The 27,537-nt window shown below is 37.6% G+C and overlaps 1 protein-coding gene across 2 annotated transcripts in view; it reads right to left on the bottom strand.

The window, feature by feature from the left end:
- The window catches only part of ELO3 (radical SAM domain-containing protein / GCN5-related N-acetyltransferase (GNAT) family protein), an 85,737-nt gene that overhangs the window by 31,061 nt on the left and 27,139 nt on the right, over nt 1–27,537 (bottom strand). For both annotated transcript variants that reach the window (XM_089822697.1, XM_089822698.1), the window contains 2 exons: nt 26,895–27,114; nt 26,673–26,777 (listed from right to left, as the gene is read on the bottom strand). In XM_089822697.1, the coding sequence (XP_089678823.1) occupies nt 26,673–26,777; nt 26,895–27,114 (325 nt within the window). The remainder of the gene's footprint in view (nt 1–26,672; nt 26,778–26,894; nt 27,115–27,537) is intronic.

Raw genomic sequence — 27,537 nt, 5'->3', positions numbered from 1 at the left:
ACACATTAGAATAACAATGCAATAAGATGTATGTTTACACTAGTATATAATCAATTAGGTGTTCAGGTATAGCCAGAACCATGATAAGGTAGAATGGACGAGTGGATCCTAATCCTTGCTAACAGAGCTGTTCAAGAAGCACAAAACTAAATCCATGCAGTCAATATCATGAAATATCTAAGGCAAGCATGCTCCAACCAAGAAAGAAGTGCCAAGAAGTTCTATTGACAACAAGTAGCCAGATAACCTTAAATCAGAAGTCTAGATTAACGGAGAATCGATCAAAGAAATAGGGCATAGGTCTGGGGACTACAACCAAGAGTGTGGGGCATTATCCCAAGAGCAAGCTGAGAGAATGTCAATACTTTGGAACCCTGAGACCATAAATTTTTCGAAAAATATTTAAGTTAGCTCAAATACCATATTACAAAAAATTTGGTAAAAAATACTTGCTTGATATTAACAATGACCAATAGATCATTATATACAAAAGAATAAACGATGTTTCCTTAGGAAATGATCATCAAGAATGAAAACATTCTATTCTAACTAACAGCCAACTAAAACTAATTAAATATTAAAGACATTCTAATATTTACAATAGATTACAAAGAGATAGCCATTAAATCACAATAGACAATAATACAAGCTATCTATTATTGTAATAGAGCCTGCATGATGATTTAATGATGTTTAGGCTGAAATAGTGACTGCTACCTAATTCCAACAAAACCATTTTGCTCCAGACATTTCTCAACTGTTTATTTCATACCCTTCTTAACTCATGCCCTTGTTGGCAGTGGGCCAGCGTCCCTCACAAGATTCGCAACATGGCTTAACCGCCTCCTGTGGTTCTATAAGACTATTGATTGTATCGGGCATTGACAGGTCAATCTTTTGGTGCAAAGGCAACCCTAGCCTTTCTAACAATTGGTATCAGAGCTTGGTTACAAATTTGAATATCATAGGCCATGGCGAGCAACGCTGGGAGGGGGATTGTTGGCAGTGGGCCAGCGTCTCTCTCAAGATTCATGACATGGCTTAACCGCCTTTTGTGGTTCAATAAGACTATTGGTGGTATCGGGCATTGACACGTAGATCTTTTGGTGCAACGGCAACCTTGACCTTTCTAACAGCCCTCTCCTTCTGAGGCATGCAGGACATCCCTGTTATGATGCTTTATTGTTCCTTTCATCTGATGTTTTCTCTAGAAGGCAAGATATTACATATATTCCCTCCCCCTATCTAACTGTTGAAATATTCTTTTGTTCACTGTGTACTATTTTGGTTTCTGTGTGAAATTGATTACAAGTTCTACATGGATTCTGCTTTTTTCTAAAAAGTTGTCATGTGTTTTATTTGTCTTTTGTTCACTGTGTACTATTTTGGTTTTTGTGTGAAACTGATTACAAGTTCTACATGGATTCTGCTTTTTTTCAATCAAGCTGTCATGTATTTTATTTCTGGTCTTGCTCTGTCCCTACATCATCTCTCTAATGGAGTCCATGTTGAAGAACATTTGACTCATCAATAATTCTGACTCTTCTGATATGAAGAGTTTGAACATAAACATTACAACTTCTGATTTGGAAAATTCAAACAGGAGTCTTTACAATAGATATCACACATGAAACCATACATTCCACTGACAGAAATATAAAAGGCAAAAATGTAAGAGTGTGATGAATTTTGACAGATTCCTATGTCAAATTTTCTTCATGTGGCCTCATGGATCATAAGCAAGAAGACGAAGACCAAACCGAGAATGATATTGTTGCAATGACATTGAAAAACAATTAAGCTGTGAGTTTTCTAGTTTCTCTGTTCTAGATGTATCTGGACAGTAACAAGGCGGCCAGAGACAAGACATGGCCCTTACAATCCATCTTGTTTAGTTTGTTGTGTTGCTGGTTAATCTTTCATTCAGGCAGTTCTATTTTAATAAATATATATCTTAAATCAGAAAAGACAGCATGAGTAACTTTTGGTCATTCATGTGCTCTTATAATCTAAAATTGCATCTGTGCCATGTCTCTTGCCTCTTGAGATCGACCTCCAAGCACACTTCTACACAAAGGTGTTTCTTGACACCACCTAAATAAATATTAGTTAATGTATGTTTAATTATAAAATAAATAATAAACATGAATAATAATTGAATACTTTAAATTTGAAATACCTAGCCAGAATTGGGTATTCAGGACCTATTTTCTTTTCAGGTATAAGGGCGATTAAAAGGACAATGTGAAGACATGTTTTTAAATGATTGCCCTCTTGCTATTGCACTCATTTACTCACACGCATGAGGATGAAACCCCTCCACTCACAAAATTAACCAATTTATTTGTTGCTGGCATGGGAAGACTAAATTCAGACCTGGTAAGTGCAGGACTTCCTGACTGGGTATTTGTTGAGCTGAGCGCCATACTTGCTAGAGTTTAAGGTTCAGGTAGTTGGAAGCATTTTCACCTGCAATAGCATTCTACAGCAGAACTAACCTGATTTCCTAGGGCAAACAGCATTGTGGGATCGTTAGAAAAGACCTGTGGTCACCTACAACAATCAGTAGTGGGACTTCAGCAAATATCAATGAATCCAGGATATGCTCAGCAGCAGCCAAGGTTCTGTCTCAGAGCTAATCTATCAACAGGAAAGAGAGCTCCATTAAAATATTCAGTCACAAAAGCGCAATGTGACCCAGGCATTGTTCACAGGACAGGAAACCCCCAAAGGCAGAGCATTAAAGTAGCGCAATCTGAGGGTCTCAAACCTCAGCTCACGGGCTAGAATCAAGGAGATCAGACTTCAAGGGTTAAAAGCTAAGATACGGAAGTGTCATGGAAATCACCAGATGCTGATGCTGGTGCGTTACAATGCGCTGGTGCATTAGGATGTTCGGTGCTCCCAAAAAGCATGCCCAGCATCTGTGGATGCGCTTGGGGTGCTTCCAAGAGCACCCAGACAGCATTTGGGCGCATTTGGAGAGCACCCATGACTTTTTCAATGCCCAGTCACTTAAGTGACTTTAAAAAGCATGTGTTAACTGATTTTTTTAATTCTATTTTTGCTCCTTTACCCTAAAACAGTCCTAAAAGAGGCCATTCATTGCTCATTCTTCTCATTTTGTTTGTAGTTGGACTCTCTTCTCATTTGGTCTCCATTTTGGCATTTTGAAAGCAAAATCATTATTTTTTGAATAGGATCATTCGTAGGGTGTCTAATAGCTTCTATAAAGGATGTCTAAGCATCTAAGGTAAGCATTTGATCCTCTTCATGAGATTTTTTAGTGATTTTTTTTTAGATGTTAAATTTTTCAAGTTTTTTTCTTTGTTTTTTTTTAAAGAAATGAAGGAACAAGTTTAGCTATATTTTTTTAGTATTTTTGTATCGTATTTTTGCACTTGTCTGTTTGATGTCCATAGTTTATTTAATTATTTCTAATTTAATGTTTTTATTTTCTTATTAGATTCATAGTTTGTATTGTGCAAGAATGGCCACTAGTGGCAATCAAAATTCCGCTGCAGGGCAAGGTGAACGAAGTGAAACTTCAATGTTGATGTAGCATGTCCATTATGGAGACACACCACAAGATTATCACAGGTTTCACGTGGTGGGTCATAAATTTGAAAATGCAATGTATGTCATAGTAAACCATTCAACAGCTCATATTCTCGGGTCAAAGCTCATTTTATGGGCCTTACCGGTAAAGGAATAGGATTGTGCAACAAAAGCTGTCTGCTGTACAGTTCTGCAAATTCTAAATAATCAGATCTGAGATAATACCTTCTTTGGTTGCTGTTGATCTTCCTTTTTGTTTGACCTTGAAATAAGATTACAATATTAATTGTCTTTCTGAATTATATATTTATCACAGCAACTTGTTTGTGGCAGAGTTGCTTAAAGGAGAAGACTTGATATTCTTTGTGTGCTCTTTAACTACAACAATACCCTCCTTGTATACCATAACCAAAGGGCATGTCCCTTAAAGGGACATGACCCTATCTAGGTCGGCCCACAATGCCTTCTCATAATTGGCACCTAGAAAGGAGATTTAGTTTAACAACAAACATAACTAACTTAGTTGATGTTTAATGCTAACATATAGTCATCACCAAAGATCGTCAATCATGCCTAACCAAGGGGCAATGTATTAATAGCCTTTAAAATAGTTTTATATGAAATAAGAGGATTGTGCGATCTGCACAGTCAGACTAGTATGCGGATCAAAGTGATAGTTTTAACACTCCCTCTTAACTTGATAATCATACTGAGAGATAACATATCTAGCATCATCAATTACAATGAATAAGCATAGAATTATACTCTATCTATCTGAATCTTCTTCTTAGCATGTGGTATTATTGAACACATGATCCTATGTCATATTACTATATTTGTGATATGACATATCATTTATACTACTGATAACAGTATTGCAATGAATACAATATGCAGGATAACATCCAGAGAATAATTCAATTCTTCATTTATCCAAGTTGTGACTCATAGGTACTAGCATTCCTATATCACAACTTGATCCTAAGTTAAGATCTACCAGAACATAGGATAAACTTCGGAGAATAATAAAATTCTTCCTTTATCCAAATTGTGACTTATAGACATAACAATGTCTATATCACAATGTGATCTTCAACTCATCTAGATCTGACAATAGATCTCTATTGTTTAGCACATTATCTAAGAGATCATCATCTCTCATAATATCTTTCATACAAGTGTTCATTATCTCAGACAATGTCACTTCTAAAATAATGAATACAAATGGTGGGGCCCATAACAATCAATAGCCTAACAATAAAATTATTTTATTAATAATTTAAAGAATACAAATGAATTACAATTCAACCATACCAAGTTTTTTTCTGAAGTGATCTATCTTCACTCGAGAGAGAGGTTTGGTGAAAATATCTATTGTTTGATCTACAATGCAAATGTATTCTAACTTTACAGTATTCCTGTCTACCATATCTTTTACATAATGGTAAGAAATTTCAATATGTTTAGACCTGTCATGAAAAACTGGATTCATAGAAAGCTTAATTGAACTTTGATTATCACAAAGACTAATCGTAGGATTCATGGCTTGACCAAATAATTCCGCAATTAACTTTCTAAGCCAATTTGCTTCCCAAGAGGCCATCGCTGCTACATGTATTCGACTTTTGTGGAACTTCGTGCTACTGAAGACTTTTTTTTTGCATATCCATGATATCATTGCTGAGCCTAAACTGAAATAGCATCCTTAAGTGTTTTTCCTGTCAGTAACACTTCCAACCCAATCTAAGTTTGTGTACCCATGTAGGTCTAATTCAACTTTCTCACACTTAAGCCCAAGGTTAAGAGTGCTTTGTATCTCATGATGTGTTTGACTGCAACTAGGTGAATCTCCTTTGACTCACACATAAACTAATTTAATGCATTAACAGCATAGCAAATGTCAGCTCTTGTATTTAACAAGTACATTAGGGACCCAATCATCTATTTGCAAAGAGTAGAATCTATGGAAGGTGATTCTGTTGCTACTTCCTTAAGCTTATGTAAATTAGTCTCCATGGGAGAAGACATAGGCCTGTAGTTCCACATTCCAAATCTCTTCAAGATGTCTAATATATACTTTCCTTGATTGAATATGATGTTGTCATAATTCTGCCATACTTCTAGTCCTGGGAAGTAATGAAGGAATCCTAAATCTTTCATCTCAATTCTCTGACAAGATCTTTCTTACATTGATCTATGAGATGATCATCACCTATTATTAGTAACTCATCAACATACAGTATCAAAATTACCATATCATCTTTATCCCTTTTATAATATAGATTTCGATCAGCTTAATTCTTGGAGAATCCTAAGCCAGTGAGATACATATCAATGAGATACTTATCAATTCTTTCATACCATGCCGTTAGAGCCTATTTAAACCCATAGAGAGCTTTCTTAAGCCTGCAAACAAAAATTTTAGGGTTTTGAGTTTCAAATCCTTTAGGTTGTTCCAAATATACCTCTTCTATAATCTTTCCATTCAAAAATGTTGTTTTTACATCTATTTGATGTACTTTCCATCCCTTCGATGCTGCAATAGCTAGGACTACTCTTACGGAGGTGTATCTGGCAACAGGAGCAAAGGTTTCTTCATAATCAATCCCTTCTTTTTGAAAGAATCCCCTGGCTGCAAATCTGGTTTTATATTTTTCGATGCTACCGTCAGCAGCATGCTTGATTTAAATATCCACTTGGAATAAACAACAGATTTTCCTTCAGGTCTTGGAACAATTTTTCAAACATCATTCTTCATAATGGATTGGTATTCTTTTGTCATGGCATTCTTCCAAGCTGTATGTTTAATAGCATCTGAAACATTGGTTGGTTCTGATTTGGATAAATCATTCATGTTTGTTGCATAACTAGAAAATCTTTTCGGTCTTTTGCTTTCTCTGAATGTTCCATATGGTGCAGCGAAGTCTTGTGCTTCCTCTACTATCTTAATGGCCCAAAGTGGTCTTTTCTTAGAATTTTGGGTTTCTTCAAGATTGAGGTTTTGAATTTCATCTTCAATTTCTTCAATGTTCTCCCTCTGAGACTCAGATTCAATATTTCCTTCAAAACTAAGGAAAAGGGTTCTTCAGAACTTAGAGCTCTTTTGAATGCTAAATCTTCTTCAAATATTACATCCCTACTAACTTCAATATTTTTCTGACCAGGTATGAAAATCCTATATGCTTTAGATGTTACACTATACCCAACAAAAATACCTTTCCTCCTGGAGGGTTCTAACTTAGTTCTCTTTTCTTTTGGAACATGTATACATACTAGACACCCAAAAATCCTAAGATGGCTTATATTAGATTTAACCTTAGTAAAGACTTCTTCAGGAGTTTCATCTCTAAGGTAAGAGTGAAGACTTTTGTTTTGAATATAGATAGCAGTACAAGAGGCTTCTACCCAAGGATAATATTCTAGATTTTGATCAAATATCATAGCTCTTGCAGCTTCTATAATTGCCCTATAGAGGCTACCCTGTTTTGTTGTGGATTATAAGGAACAGTATACTCTCTCTTAATTCATGTTTCCTTACAAAACTCTTTAAACAAATCTGAGGTATATTCCCCTCCATTATCAGCCCTAAGACTTTTAATTTTATGTCTTAATACATTTTCAGTTGAGGTTTTAAATTCTTTAAATCTCTTAGGGCCCGTTTGGTTGCTGGAATACAACTGGAATAGGAATAGGAAATTAGAATATGATTTGTATTCTTTGTTTGGTGTGTGGAATAGGAATAGGGAATAGGAATACGTATTCTCATTTTAGCCCCAAAATGAGCTTTTGTCCATTCCAAAAAATACCTGTAATTGGAATTGCTATTCTTGCATTCATTTTCGCTTTCTCAAATTTGATTAAATTTTCAAATCCGCTTTGACCTGGGGCGAGCATGGGAACTTTGTTTTCAATATTTTCAAATATTTCAGCGATTTTCCAATGGCGCCGATTGCATCTTCAAAATATTTTCAAACGGCGCCGATTGCAAGTTAACCCTATTCCAATTTAAGCTTGCATAACCAAACAAGGGATAAACAAGATTGGATTGCATTTTTCCATTCCTGCTCTTCATTTTCCATTCTCATTCAAATTTTCTATTCTAATTCTCAATTCCTACGCTTGCAACCAAACGGGCCCTTACGTTTGGTTCGTGGATATCAATAGGAATTAGAATTGCAAATTCTAAAAAAATTGTAATCCACCGTTTGGGTCAACAAAATTAGAATTGGAATACGAGAAAATTAGAATTCCATATCCTAATTTATCCCCCAATTCAAGGATTCGGTCTTCCTTCCAAATAGTTGGTATTGCTCAAATACCTATTTTAATTCCAATTTTGAAAAAACAAGCATTCCAAATTAATGAAAATGAAACTTTTTTTCATGTCCGTTGGCGCTCACTTTTGATCTGCTAAAATATATTGGCGTTGTTGTTTTGCTCTTCATTTTCTCTGCTTCACGCTGCACCCTTCTGTCGATTCATGCAAAATGAGTAGTGGAAGAGGCCGATTGAAATAACCCCAATAGGATTATTGCTTCCAAAATACTAAAACTTCAAGGGTTTGACATTTCGTCAAACAATTAGCAATCAACCTCGCTAAGAACCAGTGATAAACTGAGGCAGAGTCTATTTAATTCTTGTGGTTTGAGGAGTATCAATACACTATGAAGTTTGTCATGTACTATGAGGTATGTCATGCAAAGCGAAGTATCTCAAATAATACGACGATTAGTATAGATGTGACAAATCAATGATGTTCAGGAAAGAATTCTTATTTCAACCAATGTTTCACAATTTAATAATCAAACAATGAACCTCGACTGTATAGGAGTAAAAATCCTGAGATTGCCGGTTCGTTAATCATCATGAAGGCTGTTGATACGAAATCTACCTGATCCCAAATGGTAGAGAAACTGATGCTACTAACGAACTGCAGTTTGTACTTCGCCACCCGATCTCTGACTTGCACTCTGCCCTTAGTTTGGAGATTCTATCCTGAGCCACTTGGATTAATGTACCTCTGAGATTCCCTGTTTCCGTGGGTCCGTCTGATGGTAACGCTATTGAATGGATATAATCCTGCTCTTCACAGTCGTATTGCAAAATGGAACCCTCAAATCTGGGTGCGATTTATTTATTCCCGTGTCCTTCTTACCGGCGCTCAGACTGTGCGTGATTTCTGTCGGATTCTCCCAAACTGGAGCGGTAGCTGGATTCGTAGTATGCTGTTCGGGTGGAACTAATAATAGATTGAAAACACGCTATGACTGGTGCATGAGTTCGGAGTTGTTCTGGATGATTTCTCCAAGCTTGATGCAGATCGCACTCCGCCCCTGGAATGCCGCTGATGGATTGTTCGGCTGTGGTTGTTTTTACTGGACAACGAAAGGAGGCTGATACCCAGTCAAATCGGAAAGCAATTCTTACAAATATTTCGACCCTTGACTAATCACTTTCGCCGCTACGCCTTCAATCTTGTCTCAGATTACTTCCGCTACTCTCTCAGATTTCTGTGTCTTTAATAATTTAAATGGATCGACCATTATATTGAGTGCAACAGTCTCCGATTTGTGATGGTTGGGAACTCGTATACAAAACCCTTCACTCCTTCAAACTACCACAGCGAAAGTTATTCACCTTCAATACACCCGCAACCTCCCTCATTTCATGCGATATTTACTGGTCTTCAGGAAGTGACGGGAAGGTTAAGGAAGACGCCTGTTAGCGATGCTCAGAACCCTCGAATCCCAATTGCCCAACGGTTATATGAAAACGCTGCCCACTGCTCAATTCGCAAATCTCAAAATGATCTCCAGTTCTAGCCGGCCCAATTTCAGGAATACTGTATTTCAATAAATGTTCAGAAGTGCTTCACCATTGGATGCATCGTTCTCCTATTCCCGATCTATTCTTATTGCGAGCTTTTATATAAAATGCGGAAGATGTCCCTTACTCTTCTCAATTCTGCCCTTGACCTGATTATCTGAATTGAATCCTTCAAAGGATAGAGATGCCAGAACCACAAATTGGCCTTAAGCCACAAATAATCGCCCTGATGAAATGACTAAAGTGTCACCTCCAATCTGCAATAATTCAGATGATATTTCACACCCTTAGAATTGCGTAACAATTGAGAGTTATCGTTCTCAATGGCCAACTGTGACAATTGCAGAAACCCTAGGTTCCACAATGCACCTGTGATTGAATCACAATCTGATAACAAGAGAGAAATAAAACAACTGCTTGATTCGAATGGAGCCTCGAGGTGCCTATTTATTCTTTTCTCCCATCTTCTCCAGAGACTTCTAGAACATTTTTGATCTTATCTCTTAAGTGACTTTATTAAATATTTTATAATCCAAGTCACTTTATTAAATTAATTAAATATAAAGTTATCTTTTAATATTTATTTATTTGATAACTTTATAAGTAATTAACTTAATATCATTTATTTATTTAATTAAAATGATTAATTAGTCGTCCTCATAAAATATTCATTATTTTGGACAACCAAGTTAATCAAATTAATTAATCAGACTGCCACCGAAAATTGGGGACATGACACCGATGAACCGTAAAAGTTTCCTTCACCACGCATCGCAAGTACTCCAAGTTCATGATGTCACTCTCCTTTACTTAGCACCCTCTACCAATCGTAGACTCAAACTCTTTTTGTGCTCGACCCAGCATTGCCGAATTCCTCAGCAACTCACTCATCGCCCACTCTACTATTGTCAATGATGTTTTGACTCCCGCCGCTAGCACGTCCTATGCAATTTGGGCTTCTCAAAAAATAAACACACGCTTCATATGCAAATAGACTTGTACCAAAGAAAAAATGCTTTATTTACTTGTAGATCTAGATCATCGATGAGTAAACAAATAAATAAATATTATTGTTTTGCCTCTGTGATTATCTCCAAAAATAGTATATCGCTTGTTAAAAAATCTTGTGATATTTAAAAAGTACAATACGGCTTGACAACTCTTGTAATAATCCATCGAAATGGGAATAAATAAAAAATAAAAATCATTCCACTTAGACGGTGTGTTGTGGATTTTCATCAAAACAAAAATGATTCATTCTTTGTGTTATTTTTGTCTCTGCCTGCTTTGTCTTGTCTTTAGCCTCCAACACTTCTTTTGATCCGAGATTCTTCATAGCTTTATTAGTTACTGTTTAAAAGCAGATCTGAAAGGTTTCTCAAACTTACCAAGATGATTACTTTGATATTTACCCGTGAGATTTTCTGGCCCTCTGCCTCGGCCATGTTGAGCATCACATCTACCAAATCTTTAACACGATCTCCTTCTTTTGGTTTTCCTATTTCATTCATGTTGAAATTTACAAATAAAATAAAAATTGCTTATTATGGTTGGTATTTCAATTCGAGAAATGTGCAACCAAACGGTGGAAATGTGTATTCTCAAAATGAATTCTTGGTGAACCAAACGGTCCCAAATCAAATCCTCAAATAGTAATCTGAATTTCAAGTTCCCGAATCCCAAATCAAGGTTTCTGAATGCCAATTCTCGAATCATATTCTAGCAACCAAACGGGCCCTTAAGGATTTCTTCTGATTCTTTACATTTTAAGAAGTCAATCCAAGTTTTTCTAGAGAAGTCATCTATAAAAAGTATGTAGTACCAGAATCCTCCAAGAGGAGGAACAGATATATGTCCACATAAATCTGAGTGGATTAATTCCAAAACATTGTTAGTTTTTCTAGTGCTATCATGAAATGGACTTTTGGTGTTCTTACCCAAAGCGCATCCTTTGCATATGTTTGAGTGATCTTTATTCAATTTAGGTAAACTAGTAACCATCTTCTCCATAGTTGATAAGGTTTTGAAATTTAGATGTCCTAACCTTCTGTGCCATATTTCATTTAGATCAGCAACTTCATAAATTAAGGCTTGAATAGGTCGACTAGGTTCTGAATTTAATTCATAGAAGTACCCCTTTCTTTGACCAATCAATTTTGCTTTCTTAAATGAGGAGTTCTTAGCCCAAGTCATTAGTTTACCGTCCATGAATGCAACATTATGTCCATCATCTTCAAGTGTTGTAACCGAGATTAGATTCCTTTTTATTCCTGGTACATAGAGTACTCCTTTGGGAAGAAGAGAACTACCCAACTTTAATTTCAAAGTGCAATTTCCAATTCCTTTGACCGAATGTGTTGAATTATCACCGATGGTGACTTCGCCACTAATTTTTTTTGATATAGAGTCCAGTGCTTCTCTGTATCCTGTAATATGTCGAGATGAACCACTGTCAATCATCCATGCCTTACATGAGACTTCATTTGATAGTGCCAAATACAATACACAATTCTCAGGATCATAATTATCTTCTTCCCTAGTAATGTTTGTACAATTCACTTGTTGTTTAGAATTCTCAAGGCAATTAGATCTATAGTGTCCAAACGTTTCACATTTGAAGCATTTTATTTTGGATAGGTCTTTCTTAGGTTTGTCATTCTTTTGATTACCTTTTCTATTCTTGAAGTGCTTCTTCTTACCTTTATAGGAATTTGTGTTCAGTTTTCAACGTTCCCCCTTCTTAAGTTTTTTGGATTCTTCCTGAAGGCAATCCCCCTTAAGTCTATTGAAGTTAGGAAGATTGTCTCTAGCACTTACTCCTTGTGCAAATGTTTCCTATGAATCTAATAATCCATCTATAGCCATCAGTGTTAATTCTTTGTCATCAATTCTCGTTCCTATACTTGCAAGTTCATCTCTTAGACTGGCAACCCTTAGGAAGTAAGAATTCATCGATTCTCCCTTCTTCATATGTATATGATTTAGTTGTCTTTTTAGTGCGAGGACTCTAGTTGCATTGTTCACCTCATATGCATTTAATAATGCATTCATCATATTGAATGTTGTTTGATATTTCATTAGCATGGGTACTATTTCATTTTTTACTCCATCTAGTATGCTCTGCATGGCTTTCCTGTTTCCTTTACTCCAGATAGTTTTATTAGGTTCAACAACAGGTTGGTTGGATGTTGAATCAACAAATTGTTTTACTTCATTTTCTTCAAGAATCGTCATGATTCTGAATTTCCAAGCATCAAAGTGTTCTTTCTCATCAAATCTATCCTTGGGTCTAATTGCGTATACCATTGAAGATAGGAGAATGATGCTAGATATACTAAGTTTGATTGTTTAATTTGCAGAGCCTAGGTTCGACTACCAGAGCTCTGATACCATGTACAGTTCTGCAAATTCTAAATAATCAGATCTGAGATAATACCTTCTTTACTTGTTCTTCTGATCTTCCTTCTTGTTTGACCTTGAAATGAGATTACAATATTAATTGTCTTTCTGATTTATATATTTATCACAGCAACTTGTTTGTGGCAGAGTTGCTTAAAGGAGAAGACTTAATATTCTTTGTGTGCTCTTTAACTACAACAATACCCTCCTTATACACCATAACCAAAAGGCATGTCCCTTATAGGGACATGACCCTATCTAGGTCGGCCCACAATGCCTTCTCATGATCAATGCCTAGAAAGGAGATTTAGTTTAACAACAAACATAACCAATTTAGTTGATGTTTAATGCTAACATATAGTCATCGCCAAAGATCACCGATCATGCCTAACCAAGGGGCAATGTATTAATAGCCTTCAAAATGGTTTTATATGAAATAAGAGGATTGTGCGATCTGCACAGTCAAACCAATATGAGAATCGAAGTTATAGTTTTAACAAAAGCAAAGATGGAAAAAGGATGAGCGATGCACAAGTAGCCGGATTTATAAAAGAACAAGAAGTCGTTGATCGTTTAGTGAGCAAATCAAAAACAAGTTTGTATAAACCTTCATCCACAAAGAGCAAAGTGAATCTGCCCACCAATCATGTTGCATCCTCCAAACATCCATTCTTGCAAGTGGGAGAGCAAGAGGAAAAAGTAGAAGTTGTTACCCACAAAAGAGGTCTGTTGGATCAAGTATTCAAAATAGAGGAAAGAGAGTTTGTTGATGAAGCAATTGCACGTTGTCTTTATGCCAATGGTCTTCCTTTCAACTTGGTACGATTGTCGTATTGGAAGTTAATGGTCGCAGCCATCTTCAAAGCAACGGCTGATTACACTAGTCCTAGGTTTGAAAAGGTGCTTACTACTCTTTCAAAAAGAAAAAATTTCTATAGACAAAGCTCTTCAACCAATTAGAACTTCTTGGAAAACTTCTGATATAACTATTGTGTCTGATGGATGGAAAGATAAAGAAACTGACCATTGATTAATGTGATTGCAATGTCCCCCAAAGGGACAATGTTTTTGAGGAATGTTCATTGTGAAGAAGTTAAGGATTCACAATTCATTTCTAGAATTTTCATTGAGGCAATAGAGATGGTGGTGTTAAAGTTTATAGCTTCGATAGAGATCTTTATCTCTCAAAATCTGGATGTTATTACCGTTATTATTATCTTCAGCTGAAAAGGACACTTAAGTTTAATTTGTAATATTTGACATGTGTCATTCTCATGCATTGAGGCATGAATATTCAAAGAGTTATTATTAATTATAGGAGTTATAAGAATCTCAAGAGACCTTTCAGTTATAATGAGATGAGTCTCTCCTATTGTTATATATTCGCATCAAGCAATAGACATTGTACACTTGAATTCTATTATCAATAAAATGATTTTTGTTGTGTGGCTGAGCTTTTCTCTTCATTCTCAAAGGGATTTCCCAGAATATTTCTAGAGTTCTTTGTTTTAGTTTTGTCTCTTTTATTGCTAGTTATCTTTATGAATTTCTAGGCTTCAGATTCAACGTCGTATCAGAGCCAAGTTAGATAACATCGTATTTATGAGTTTTTCTTATTTTTTAATTTCAGGATGCTTTGTGCATCTTTTTTTTTTAGCATAGTTGAGATAGAGTCTTCAGATCGATTATGCTTGCCTACATTAGATTTTGTATGTTCATGTTGGTTAGTTGCTTCTTTTACCACATCGGTGCCAAATATTTTTATTTTTTTTTATTTGTTTTTCTTTATTTTAGGTTCAACGGGAACTTCATGATGTGTGCTCACATTCAGCAGAATCAATGAACTTCAAGATGTGCGCTCACCTTCAACAGTATCGATGACTAGACTTCCAGCTCAGCCTTTGTTAAGTTTCCTTTGTCGGTTTTCTATCTGGTCTCCTTCTCTACCATATTTTTATGTGTTATCATTTTTATGCTGAGGATTACAAACTTCTTCTCTTTATCATGCCATGTGACTATGAGTGATATTCTGCTGGAGTTATCAATTCCACTCTGCTGAAAATCACTTATTTGATCGGTTGCGTATCTTGTAAGATTCCTCTTTTATTTATTTCTCTTCCGACTGAGAGTATTATGTCATATCACTATTTTCATCATTTATTTGCCCATGTCATGTGTGTCGGTTTTATATTTCCTATGCATGATGCATTTCACCAAGGATCATGACTCGTGTCGTCATTATTCATTTTGTGTCACGTCAACTCTAGGCATCGTTGGTTTCATTCTAAGACTTCGCTGTTTCAATTTCTTTTATGTCTTGGCATCATTCACATGTCGAGTGATATCATGTGTATCGTGCAAGATCACTCCTCCATTACCGCTCGCTTTAGCGTTCATATTCTCTTTGAATATTTGCGATGGTCCCCACCTTCATGCAAAATGAGGCTTGGATTATTCGGTCATAATTCAATGGAGATGGTAGTAAATATTCTCAAGGTTTTGATTGTCAAGGAGGACGCAAGTGCAGGAGGGACGGTAGTGGGTACTAAAATTGCATAAGATGAGATCCTCTCTGATCACCTCCCTTCTTTTATTTGCAATATTTTTATATAGTGATTATGTGCGGTTCACATTATTGTTAATGCTATTTTGGTTATGATGAAGCAATAGATCAAGAGGTTAACTTGGCACTTTTCCTCGATGAAGCTTTATCAAACTGATTTCTCTCTACCAGAATTCAAAAATTATCATATTTGAACAGGAAGAACTGGAAGTGAAGGGAAAACGCAGAGGCTTGTTCGCAATTTTGTTGTATATCAAGATATGAGTGTACACGACAGTGACAGGTGGGCACCTAATGCTTATCATAGGAAGCGTAAAATTGATGATCTTATTTCCGATCATCTTGACAAATCTCATTCTCGCAAGATACCCAATGGCTATTACGTCTACCTTGTCTGCTCGAATCGCCCAGTGCTCGACACTGACTTCATGCTCACGTTATTTGCCGAGGGAGATTTGGTAGTTGTATCTTTCACCTAAACTGAAAAAGGAAACCGAAGATGCATTGAATAAAGCTGCAGAGGCAAGAAAGGTCTGTCTGAAATAGAAAAGACAAATTCTTGACAACAACATTGGAGAAAATCAAGAGATAGTTTTCACCTTGTTAAATATTGATTTCTAATGAAACGATTACTATTTATGGAAGAGGCTTTGTATGTGTTTAAGTGTCACTGATGTAATTTTTTTGCAAATATCTATGATGAACTTTCTCAGTCAGTATATTGAATCAAAGGTTCGATACAATGAGTATTGTTCTGATTTTGGTATCAGATTTTTTATATATATAATTTTTCTTATTGATGTCATGAGGAGGACAAGACATAATCTCTTTTGTGTGTGCATGTTGAGATAAGACTTCAAAGAGATAAGTATTAATGGTTATATCTCTTCAAGATTGTCTTTAAATATTTCTTTTAGCATTAATAGTCATGAGTTTTAATATCTCTCATGGTTGCAAGATGCAATGAAATGGTGAGAGATTATGCAACATTGTTTGCAGTCTTGATATTAAACCGATGGCACATTATAAAAGGGGAAGATTATATTTAGAAAGAGAGACTATTCAACTTCAGAGGGAGATTGCATGACATGTCTAAAATCAATTGGAATCAATTATGACCAAACGAAGTTGTTCTTGATTAAGAGGGAGTTCTCATTAAAACCCTTGTTTTCTTTTACATGCTTTGGTATAGTAGATTTTTGAGACTTGTGTTGGAAAAGAGTTTCAATTATGACTGTATGTGTGAAATCAACAATAAGATTATACGATCAGCTATGATAACTCTTTCACTATGCGATAGTGAACATCATGTTGAGAGAGTCCATGATGTCATCACGTTGAGAGATTTCGTGATGGGAGTTGGATGTCATGTTGAGAGATTCCATGACAGTTCACGTTGAGATAGTCCATGAATAGAGGTTTCGCTGCGAGTCTTGCAAATCTTTTCATGTTGAGTGATTCCATGAGTATGATTGAGAATTTATCATTAACATTTTTTTGTTGCAGCTTTATGTGACTGTCCAGCTAAAGATCTCTCTCTTGCTAAGAGGGAGTGTTAAAGTTTGTAGCTTCGATAGAGATCTTTATCTCTCAAAATCTGGACGTTATTACCATTATTATTATCTTCAACTGAAAAGGACACTTAAGTTTAATTTGTAATATTTGACATGTGTCATTCTCATGCATTGAGGCATGAATATTCAAAGAGTTATTATTAATTGTAGGAGTTATAGGAAACTCAAGAGACCTTTCAATTATAATGAGATGAGTCTCTCCTATTGTTATATATTCGCATCAAGTGATAGACATTGTACACTTGAATTCCATTATCAATAAAATGATTTTTGTTGTGTGGCTAGGTTTTCCCCTTCATTCTCGAAGGGTTTTCCCCAAATATTTCTAGTGTTCTTTGTTTTAGTTTTGTCTCTTTTATTGCTGGTTATCTTTATGAATGTGGTCCAAGTGGTCCAAATAATGTCAAAAATTGTAGGCGTGCAGGGACTTTGGTTGAGTCTTGACACGGCCATATTTTTTGGACACCATACACAAACTCTCTCAACTTGTTCATGCAACAACTTGGCACCCAAATAGTTGGGTGAAGCAAATATACCAAGTGGGAGAGGAGATACAAATGTTTGTCACATACCACCACATGTCACAATCCATATTCAAATTATTCTCCAAGAGTTATTGAAGGTAAATTTAATATTGTAATTAGTTAGTTTCATTTATTTATTTATTTTGAATAAGTTTTATATTCATGTTCAATTATCAAATTACGAGACGACTCCTCAAGGTGGAAAGGGCATTGAGTCAAATGGTTATTTCTAGCCAATGAGGTGCATGGAAGGCTTCAAATTTAGAGAGAGCCCAAAAGGTCAAGGCTTTGATCTTCGATGACACTTGGTGGGCTCATGTGCGATTTGTATTGGCTTTCACCGAGCATATCATGACTATGCTATGCTTTGTTGATACAGATGCACCTTGCTTGGGGGATGTATACGATGGCATGGACACCATGGTAGAAAATGTAAAGCTTTCCATACAAGCACATGAGAATGACCCCACAGAATGTGAAGCCTTGTGCGATAAGGTGGAAGCAATCATTCATCATCATAGGGAGAAGATGACTACCCCCTTGCATATGCCTTATCACCAAGGTACTATAGCAAGGAAATACTTGCTATGCCAGATAGAGTTGCACCATATGCAGATGAAACAGTTGCTACTGGGTGCTATAAAGCATTTGCAAAACTCTTCTTGAATGATTAAATGCACAAAACGGTGAGACTAGAATTTTGCTTATTTGCTTTGGGATCAAAACTTACTCCATATGCAATAAAGGACCAAAATGGCATGGAAGCTATCATATGGTGGTACATGGATGGTCAACCATTCAAGAATCTACAACCTATTGCAATCAAGATCCTCTCACAAGTTTTTTTTTTTTTTTACTTTTGTTTAACAATTGTACTCTACAATTTAGTGTTTAAAATTCTTTAATTTGCTTTTCATTTGTATGTTTAATTTTATGAACACTATCCAAGTTGCAAGTTCTTCTATTGCACAACGGAATTGAAGTACATACTCTTGTATTCATTTAGTGAAGCGCAACCAGTTGAGCTCAAAGAAAGCTAAAAACTTGGTTTATATACATACCAACTTGTGACTTTTGCCATGTAAAAAGGATGGACACAAGGAAGGATCAACCAAGCTTTGGGATGTAGCCCCTGAATGTGCAAACTTGGATGCAACATTTCAGGATCTTACCATAATGGCAGATGATGATGATGATGTTGATAACATCATGGCACATGCATCTAGCACAAGTGGAACCATGTTTGGTTCAAATGAACTTGCAATGCTTGCAGCAGAAGGAGATGATGAGAATGTGGTTTTTTTTAAGAATTATTTTGATTCTAATTGATTGAATTTGATTTGTGAATCTTAAGCCTTGACTCTCGATTGATAAACATTGAAACTATATTTTGATTTTGTAATTCAAATTGAGTAAGAATCTCAAACTTGTGTAATTTACTAATTAGTTGTTTCAGTTTGAACTATCAATGGTGAAGTATCATGATATGAAATGGATTATTTTTGTATATTTCTTGCATTTCTTTGCATACATAAAGTATTGTGTGTTTGTGTCTATATAGGTATATCAATATGTATATAGTTGTATATGTCTATATAGTATATATGTATACATATACATATATAGACACAAACGCACAAAAATTTATGTATGCAGAGAAATGCAAGAAATATACATCTATATACATATACATATGTAGACACAAACACACAATAATTTATGTATGCAAAGAAATGCAAGAAATATACAAAAATAATCCATTTATCATGATAATTTGCCATTGATAGTTCAAATTGAAATAATAAACTTGAATAATTTACTAATTAGTTATTTCAATTTGAACTATCAATGGTGAAGTATCATGCTATGGAATGGTTTATTTTTGTATATTTCTTGCATTTCTTTGCATAAATTAAATTATTGTGTGTGTACTTAATATATATATATATATATATATGTGGACGCACCCAAATACATCCAAAATCCAAAAAAAACGGTGCATCAGCACCCCACACCCGCATCAGCATCAGAACCAACATTGTAACTTAAGTTAAAAGAAAGCACCATTATCACCCAATGGGCTCCCAACAAAATGCTGATAACACTAACAAAAAATTTACAATTGTGAATACAAGATATTGCAAGGTTGACTATCAGCTATATCCAAATATTTGTAATTGCCTTGCAACATCAATCTTTGTAAGATTGAATTAGATACAGCTCTTATTTTTACCTCAGAAAAATAAATCAATTGTCCTTGAAACTTGAAATTTTGCTACATACTTTTGTAACCAAAATCTATGTATGTTATATCTACATGTAATGTCACCGTCATAAAATAAATGTATTTAATTAAACTTTGTAACGGGCCGATTGATTTAATTTATCTCAGTCCCATTTTTATTTTTGTGTTCGAAGTTTGTGTCGCTGTCGACTATCTTTGCACACCCTCGAGAATGGTTTCCCAACAGGTTTTTAAGCACAGCTTGTAGGAAGTCTTAGGTATTCTTCTGGATTATATTTCTCTGTACTGCGAATTCCTGTTGGAGTTCAGAATTGTTGCCATTTCGGAAGTGAAAGATCTTCCTTATTTGGCTCGTGCGGTTTGGGTGGGATTCAACCCTCACCCTATTCCATTGTTACATGTATTTCATCACTCGGATCTGGCAAATCAGAGTAATATCTTTCGGCAATTATTAACATTCGCATTCAAGTGTGTTTTATCAAGAGCTATTGTGTTTCTGTATGAATCAGATCGTCTCCTGTGTTGGACGCGTAAACCCATTCGTGTGGCCTCCCATCTTCTTCCATACAGCTAACTCCTAACCATACGGTCTTTTATTACTTCATACTCTTCATTATTTCCCATTGAATGGCTGTATCCTTGTTCGTACGGCCATCCTTGTCATTATGTACGGCTTCTAAACTAAAGTACGGTCACTTTTGGGTTCTGGAGGCACCATTCTTTCTAGAGGCAGTGTATGGCACATAAGTACTTCTTGGAAGCATCATTCCTAGAGGCACCATTCTTTATGGAGGCAGTGTACGGCACATAAGTAGTTCCTGGAGGCACCATTCTTTCTAGAGGCAGTGTACGGCACATAAGTAGCTCCTCGAGGCATCATTCCTAGAGGCACAATTCTTTCTGGAGGCAATGTATGGCACATTAGTTCCTCGAAGCACCATTCTTTTTGGAGGTAGTGTACGGCAGTAGTTCCTGGAGGCATCATTCCTAGAGGCACCATTCTTTCTGCAAGCAGTGTACGGCACATAAGTAGTTCCTGAAGGGACTATTTGCAGCTCGAGGTTATTTGGGAACATTCCAGTGGTATCAGAGCGCTTCGATCCTGCCAACCTGTGGACAGTGAATGAGAGTTTATAGCCAGAAGAGGACACATTTCGTTGATCGAATGGCTAACGAACAGGAATCGACCGCTACTGAACTTGTGGCTCTTCTGAGGGAACTTGCCAGGAATCAGGGACAGATCATTGACACGCAACGACTTATAGAAGAAACTCTCAAGAAGTTAGCGGAGAACAAAATGATCACAGCGCAGACTCGGTATCGAGGAAATCAATCCCTCAGCTAGCATGCTCCTAATCTTCCATGCTGACTTTTCCACCACGAATGGAGGCACAACACGGAGCGAGACAACCAACTTTCGAAGAGATGAGAGAAGATTGGAAGAATGCAAACCTTGAAGAGATATATCCTACAAAGATTACGCGGATCTGAGAATGAGATATTCAGGAGGCAGAAACAAAGGATACTTTAACGATGATCTCAGGGGAAAGTTGAGTAAGGTAAATCTCTCACCATTTGACAGATCGGGTTCCATATCAACGCAAGCATGGGTTATGAAAGCCGATACCTACTTCCAGCTGAATCCTATGCCAAAAGAAGCAATCAAATTTGCCGCATTACACATGGAGGGAGTTGCGCACGAATGGTGGCACCACGGCACCATCACATTAGGGCATCATCAAATAAAGACTTATGCTGAATTCACAGAGAGATTGATAGAACAATTTGAAGGAAAAGATCCGGAGCTTAATTTCAAAGATTTGGCACAACTGAGGCAAACTAGATCGATAGATCAGTTCATCGCAGAATTTTAGAAACTCTCTGTTTTGGTCACGGACATTTACGAAAGAAGGCGAGTAGTGCTCTTCATGGACGGACTGACTGAACCTCTGAAAGATTGGGTGAAGGGATTCAATCTAGCTACCCTATCGGAAGCAATTAGTAAAGCACGAAGCATGGCATCGTCGTTGGCATCATCCTCATCCTCTCGAAGTTATTCACATCCTAAACCGCCGACGTTCGCGAGGGACAACCTTTGTCCAAGAAGTCGTCATTGGATGAAGCTACCAGATACGAACTCCGAAGGAAGAAATTGTGTTTCAACTTTCAACTGCAAAGGACCTTGGGAGCCGAGTCACCGATGCCTTGGAAAGGGGAAGATCCATTACATTGAGGTCGTGTCCGATGATGAGGACGAACAGGAAGGAATGTTAGCCAAAGATAACCAACCCCACCATAACACCAACATCACTCTCAACCGTACAGAGAGAATTGCCGCTTTGGTACAACGCAGAGGAGCCTTTGCATTGGCTAGCAGCCCGAGGTGCACAATTTTTCGTGTACGGGGTACCCTTCAAGGACAAAGGGTTACGATGATGTTGGATAGCGGCACTACTCTAAATTTCATCAACTCATCTTTGGTAAGACAGAGAAGTCTCCCTACGGAGGTACACACCCACTTTCAGGTCAAGTTTGCCAGAGGGACTTTCCTGCCCTGCACGCACCTTGTTCCTCAACTGAGCATCATAATGGCGAATCACACAATGACTAAGGACTTCTTCATAGTGGACCTGGCTGACATGGAAGTTATTCTGGGCATACAATGGATGGAGACCCTTGATGAATACACTTAGAGTTTCAAGTAGATGGACTTCACTTTTGTGGTTGACGAAAAGAAGATTGTCCTCCGAGGAATGGCTAATGAAGGTCCAAAGGAAGTTTCCACACATCGGATGGAGGCAATCTTGTGTCACGCTGACGTTGCGTGGGTTGCGCATTGTTTTATCTCAGCGAAACCTATAAGGGGGCATCAAACACCTCCGCAGGATGATAAACTTTAGGATATTTTAAGTAGACATGATAAAGTTTTCATAGATATTCCTCCGAGCATACCACCTCATCAGGGTTTTGAACACACAATCGAGTTGGAATCAAGGGCAAAGCCAATCATAACCACACCGTACCACAACCCCAAGAAATTCAAAGATGAGATCGAAAGGACGATTTAGGAATTGCTAGAGATCGGATGGATCCGTCCCAGTTCCAGCCCATTTGCATCATCTGTAGTGTTGGTCAAAAAGGACGAGACGATGCACATTTGTGTGGACTACCGCGCATTGAACAAAAAAACAATAAAGAATAGGTATCCCATTCCAAGGATAAATGAGCTGCTAGATGAATTGCATGACGCGGTCTATTTTTCAAAAATAGATCTTCATTTCGAATACCATCAGATCCACATGAGGGAAGATGTGGAGAAAACAGCTTTCTGCTGCCACTACGGACATTATGAGTTCCTGTTCATGCTGTTCAGATTAACCAACACACCTGCTACATTTCAATCATGCATGAACCGCATCTTCAACAAACAATTGCATAAGTATCTATTGGTATTCTTTGATGATCTTATTTATAGCAGGACTCGGGAGGAGCACCTAAAGCATCTGAATGAAGTCCTAAGTATCATGGAGGAACAGTCCTTGTTCGCCAAGCAGTCCAAATGTGAGTTTGGTATGACAAAGATATTGTACTTGAGGCATGTTGTCTGTAAATATGGGACTCAAGTGCATCAAGAGAAGATTCAGGCTATACTCAACTAGCCTCCCCCAAAATCACTCACGGATTTGTGAAGATTCTTCGAACTGTGCAGTTACTACAGGAGGTTTGTTAAAGGATTCTCTCAACTCAGCGCACCTTTAACGGATCTGACGAAGAAGGGGTCATTCTAGTGGAACAAAAAGGCACAACTCACCTTTGATAAGCTGAAAGAGGCCATGAGCAATTGTCCCGTACTTGCACTACCTGATTTCACTTGACCGTTAATTCTGGAGTGCGACGCGTCCAGGGAAGGCATTGGAGCAGTACTAATGCAAGATAGACACCCCATGCACTACCTGATTTCACTTGACCGTTAATTCTGGAGTGCGACGCGTCCAGGGAAGGCATTGGAGCAGTACTAATGCAAGATAGACACCCCATCGCTTATAAAAGCAAAAAGCTTACACTAGCAAAACGCCTGTATTCCATATACGACAAAGAAATGTTGGCCATCGTGCACGCACTACCCAAGTTTTGGCAGTGTCTGGTGGGTGCCAAGTTTGTCGTCCATACGGATCACAACAATCAGATATTTTCTGGAGCAGCAGGACTTGAACAAACAGCAACAAAAATGGGTAAGCAAAGTTCAAGCTTTTGATTTTGACATTGAGTATGTGAAAGGGAAGAACAATGTTGTTGCAGATGCCTTGTCCAGAAAACCCACCATCTACTCACGAGACCGGATTTCAGCTAACTGGAAGGCACATTTACTAGTAGAATATTCTAAGAATACATTTGCCTGTGAAATAATGGATGGCCACACCCACGATGATCGGTATAGAACGGTGGATGATATCATCTACTATAAAGACCGGATATACCTGGTACCGGAATCCAAATTGAAGCAGAAGATCTCAAAGGAAGTGCACGACTCACCTCTCGTTGGACACCCCGGGTTCCTCAAAACTTACAGAAGTCTTCGAGAGAGGTTTTCATGGAAAGGGCTAAAAAGGACGTGTTGCAACATGTAAGAGAATGTACGGTCTGCCAACAAAACAAGGCCGAACATACTCTTCCTGTCGGGCTGCTACAACCTTTGCCAATTTCCAAATATAAATGGGAAAGTATATCAATGGACTTCATAACAGGTCTTCCAAAGGTGAACGGAAAGGATTGTATCTTCGTGGTGGTTGACAAATTGACTAAGTCTGCACATTTCTTCGCCATCCCCTCGGACCTTCAGGCTGTGCAAGTTGCTGATCTATTTTTTAGAGAAGTCTTTCGTCTGCACGGGTTACCCCAAAACATCGTCAGTGATCGGGATGGACGATTCGTCGATATCTTCTGGACAGAATTGTTTCGGATGGCAGGAACAAAATTATCACCAAGCACGAGTTACCACCTGCAGACGGACGGTCAAACCAAAATTGTGAACAAATGGCTTGAAGGCTACCTTCGGAACTATGTCTCGGCACAACGAGCGTGGGTAAAATGGATCCATCTAGGGGAATATTGGTACAATACCACTTATCACATGTCTATCAGGATGGCACCATTCAAAGCTCTATACGGGTACGAACCCCTCCCTTTCATCGACACAATTCTGGGTGACAGTAGCACTCCAAGGGTGAAGGACTGGCTTCAGGAGGGATAGGACATACTGAGGAGCTTGAAAGAAAACCTACAGCAAGCACAAAACCAATAGAAGATGTACGCCGATAGACGCAAGATTCCAACCATACCAACAATCTTCATTAAAGGGAAAAGGAAAGGAGAAATTGAAGCCACGATTTTATGGTTCCTATCGCGTGGTCCGTCGCATTGGTGAGGTAGCGTACGAACTAGAACTTCCAGAGGCGAGCCGTATTCATAATGTCTTCCATGATTCTTGTCTGAAGAAAGCCATAGGGAAAAATGTCACAGTTGCGACCAACTTTCCGCCACTCAATGAAGGGAAGCTCATTTTGGAACCTGCCGAGATCCTCGAAGTACGTGAAAAGATCCTACGAAACCGCACTGTGAAGGAGTACTTGGTACGCTGGTGACACCTACCACTGGATAACGCAACGTGGGAAGGTGAGCACATTCTCCAACATCCGGCACTGCATTTTCTTGAGGGCAAGCAAATTTTGGGACGAGAGGACTGTAATGTCCCCGTCATAAAATAAATGTATTTAATTAAACTTTGTAATGGGCCGATTGATTTAATTTATCTCGGTCCCATTTTTATTTTTGTGTTCGAAGTTTGTGTTGCCGTCAGCTATCTTTGTACACCCTCGAAATGGTTACCCAACAGGTATTTAAGCATGGCTTGTAGGAAGTCTTAAGTATGCTTCTAGATTATATTTCCCTGTACTGCAAATTATTGTTAGAGTTCGAGATTGTCGCCATTTCGGAAGTGAAAGATCTTCCCTATTTGGCTCATGCAATTTCGGTGGGATTCAACCCTCACCCTATTCCATTGTTGCATGTATTTCGTCGCTTGGATCTAGCAAATCATAGTAATATCTTTCAGCAATTATTATTATTCAAATTCAAGTGTGTTTTATCAAGAGCTATTGTGTTTTTGTATGAATCAGATTGTCTTCTGCGTTGGATGCGTAAACCCATTTGTGTGGCCTCCCATCTTCTTCCGTACAGCTAACTCCTAACAGTACAGTCTTTTATTCCTTCATACTCTTCATTATTTCCCATTTAACAGCTAGTATCCTTGTCCGTACGGCCATCCTTGTCATTCAGTACGGCTTCTAAACTAAAGTACGGTCACTTCTGGGTTCTGGAGGCACCATTCTTTCTGGAGGCAGTGTACGACACATAAGTAGTTCCTAGAGGCATCATTCCTAGAGGCACCATTCTTTTTGGAGGCAGTGTACAGCACATAAGTAGTTCTTGGAGGCACCATTCTTTCTGGAGGCAGTGTACGGCACATAAGTAGCTCCTCGAGGCATCATTCCTAGAGGCACCATTTTTTCTAAAGATAGTGTACGGCACATAAGTAGTTCCTGGAGACATCATTCCTGGAGGCACCATTCTTTCTAGAGGCAGCGTACGGCACATAAGTAGTACCTAGAGGCACCATTCTTTCTGGAGGCAGTGTACGGCACATAAGTAGTTCTTGGAGGCACCATTTGCAGCTCGGGGTTATTTTGGAACATTCCACTACAACTCTGAGCAAGTGCTTCTGTAACTGAGCTAGTTGTTTATGGTGCAAGGGTTTAATTTAAATCAGTTAAGTGAGAATTCTTTCTTAGGATCCTAATAATCAGCAAAGCATTTGACTCTGGCATGAAATTGTTATACATTGGGTCTGTCCATTTCTTTGATACTTAGTAACTGGCCTTGCTCCACTTGAAAAAATATAAAATGACTAAGAACAACAAAATTACCTGCCGTATATCCTCATATGAAAGAAATGTTTCCCAACCTTCATTGGCAGCATAGTCACGGCGAACGAGCTCTACCTCCTCTGGTCTTATTTTATGATGAATATCCTGATAAAACATCCAAAGGATTACATTAATGCAGTATTATATATATGAAGTCCCATCTATAAAAATAAGAACATCTCAAATACACATTGCCCATGAAAAGTAAACTGTGTAGCTTACCTGAATACCAGCCTCGCGAGTTCTGACATCGCGGCATTTCAATCCCAAGTCATCCATACGTGCCAAAGCCAATTCCCTAAGATTCCCCTTTTCTACACCAGAAGTTACAAGAGGCATTGGAATATCCCTTTGGACACGGTAGACCCTGGTCCAAGGTGGTACTAGAGCTAACACCCTTGCAATTATGTCCACAAGCTGTTCTGGAGGGTAATTCCGATACCTGTTCATTGATGCAGTGACTTGAAATTAACATTTAACTGACCTTTCTATCCTGAACATCAAGCCCCATAACTGCATATGTACAATTAAGATTATAATTTACTGTAACAAGTTGCAATTACAGTAGACCAGAAGTGCTCAAATTATTGCAAAAGAGCCTAAATCTATTTGCTTCAAAACAAGATAATCTTTAACGGACACATTAGTAGTTAAATACTATTGCTATGATTAAATTTATGCCTAGAAACACAGGTTGCTCATTTGCATATCCACTTATTCAAGATTCGTATACCAATCTCTCAGACATTATACACAAAACTCCTAAACAAAATGCCAAGAACAAAATAAATGCATGATTGAATAGAGGATGCAAAAGAGACATGTAATTGCTTGTGTAGGGTCATATAGTTGAGGAGGTATATAA

Source organism: Cupressus sempervirens, chromosome 3 (genome assembly GCF_028749045.1).
Source record: "Cupressus sempervirens isolate cs-2001-9-10 chromosome 3, ASM2874904v1, whole genome shotgun sequence".
Taxonomy (NCBI): Eukaryota; Viridiplantae; Streptophyta; class Pinopsida; order Cupressales; family Cupressaceae; genus Cupressus; species Cupressus sempervirens.
This window is presented reverse-complemented; position numbering and strand designations above follow the sequence as displayed.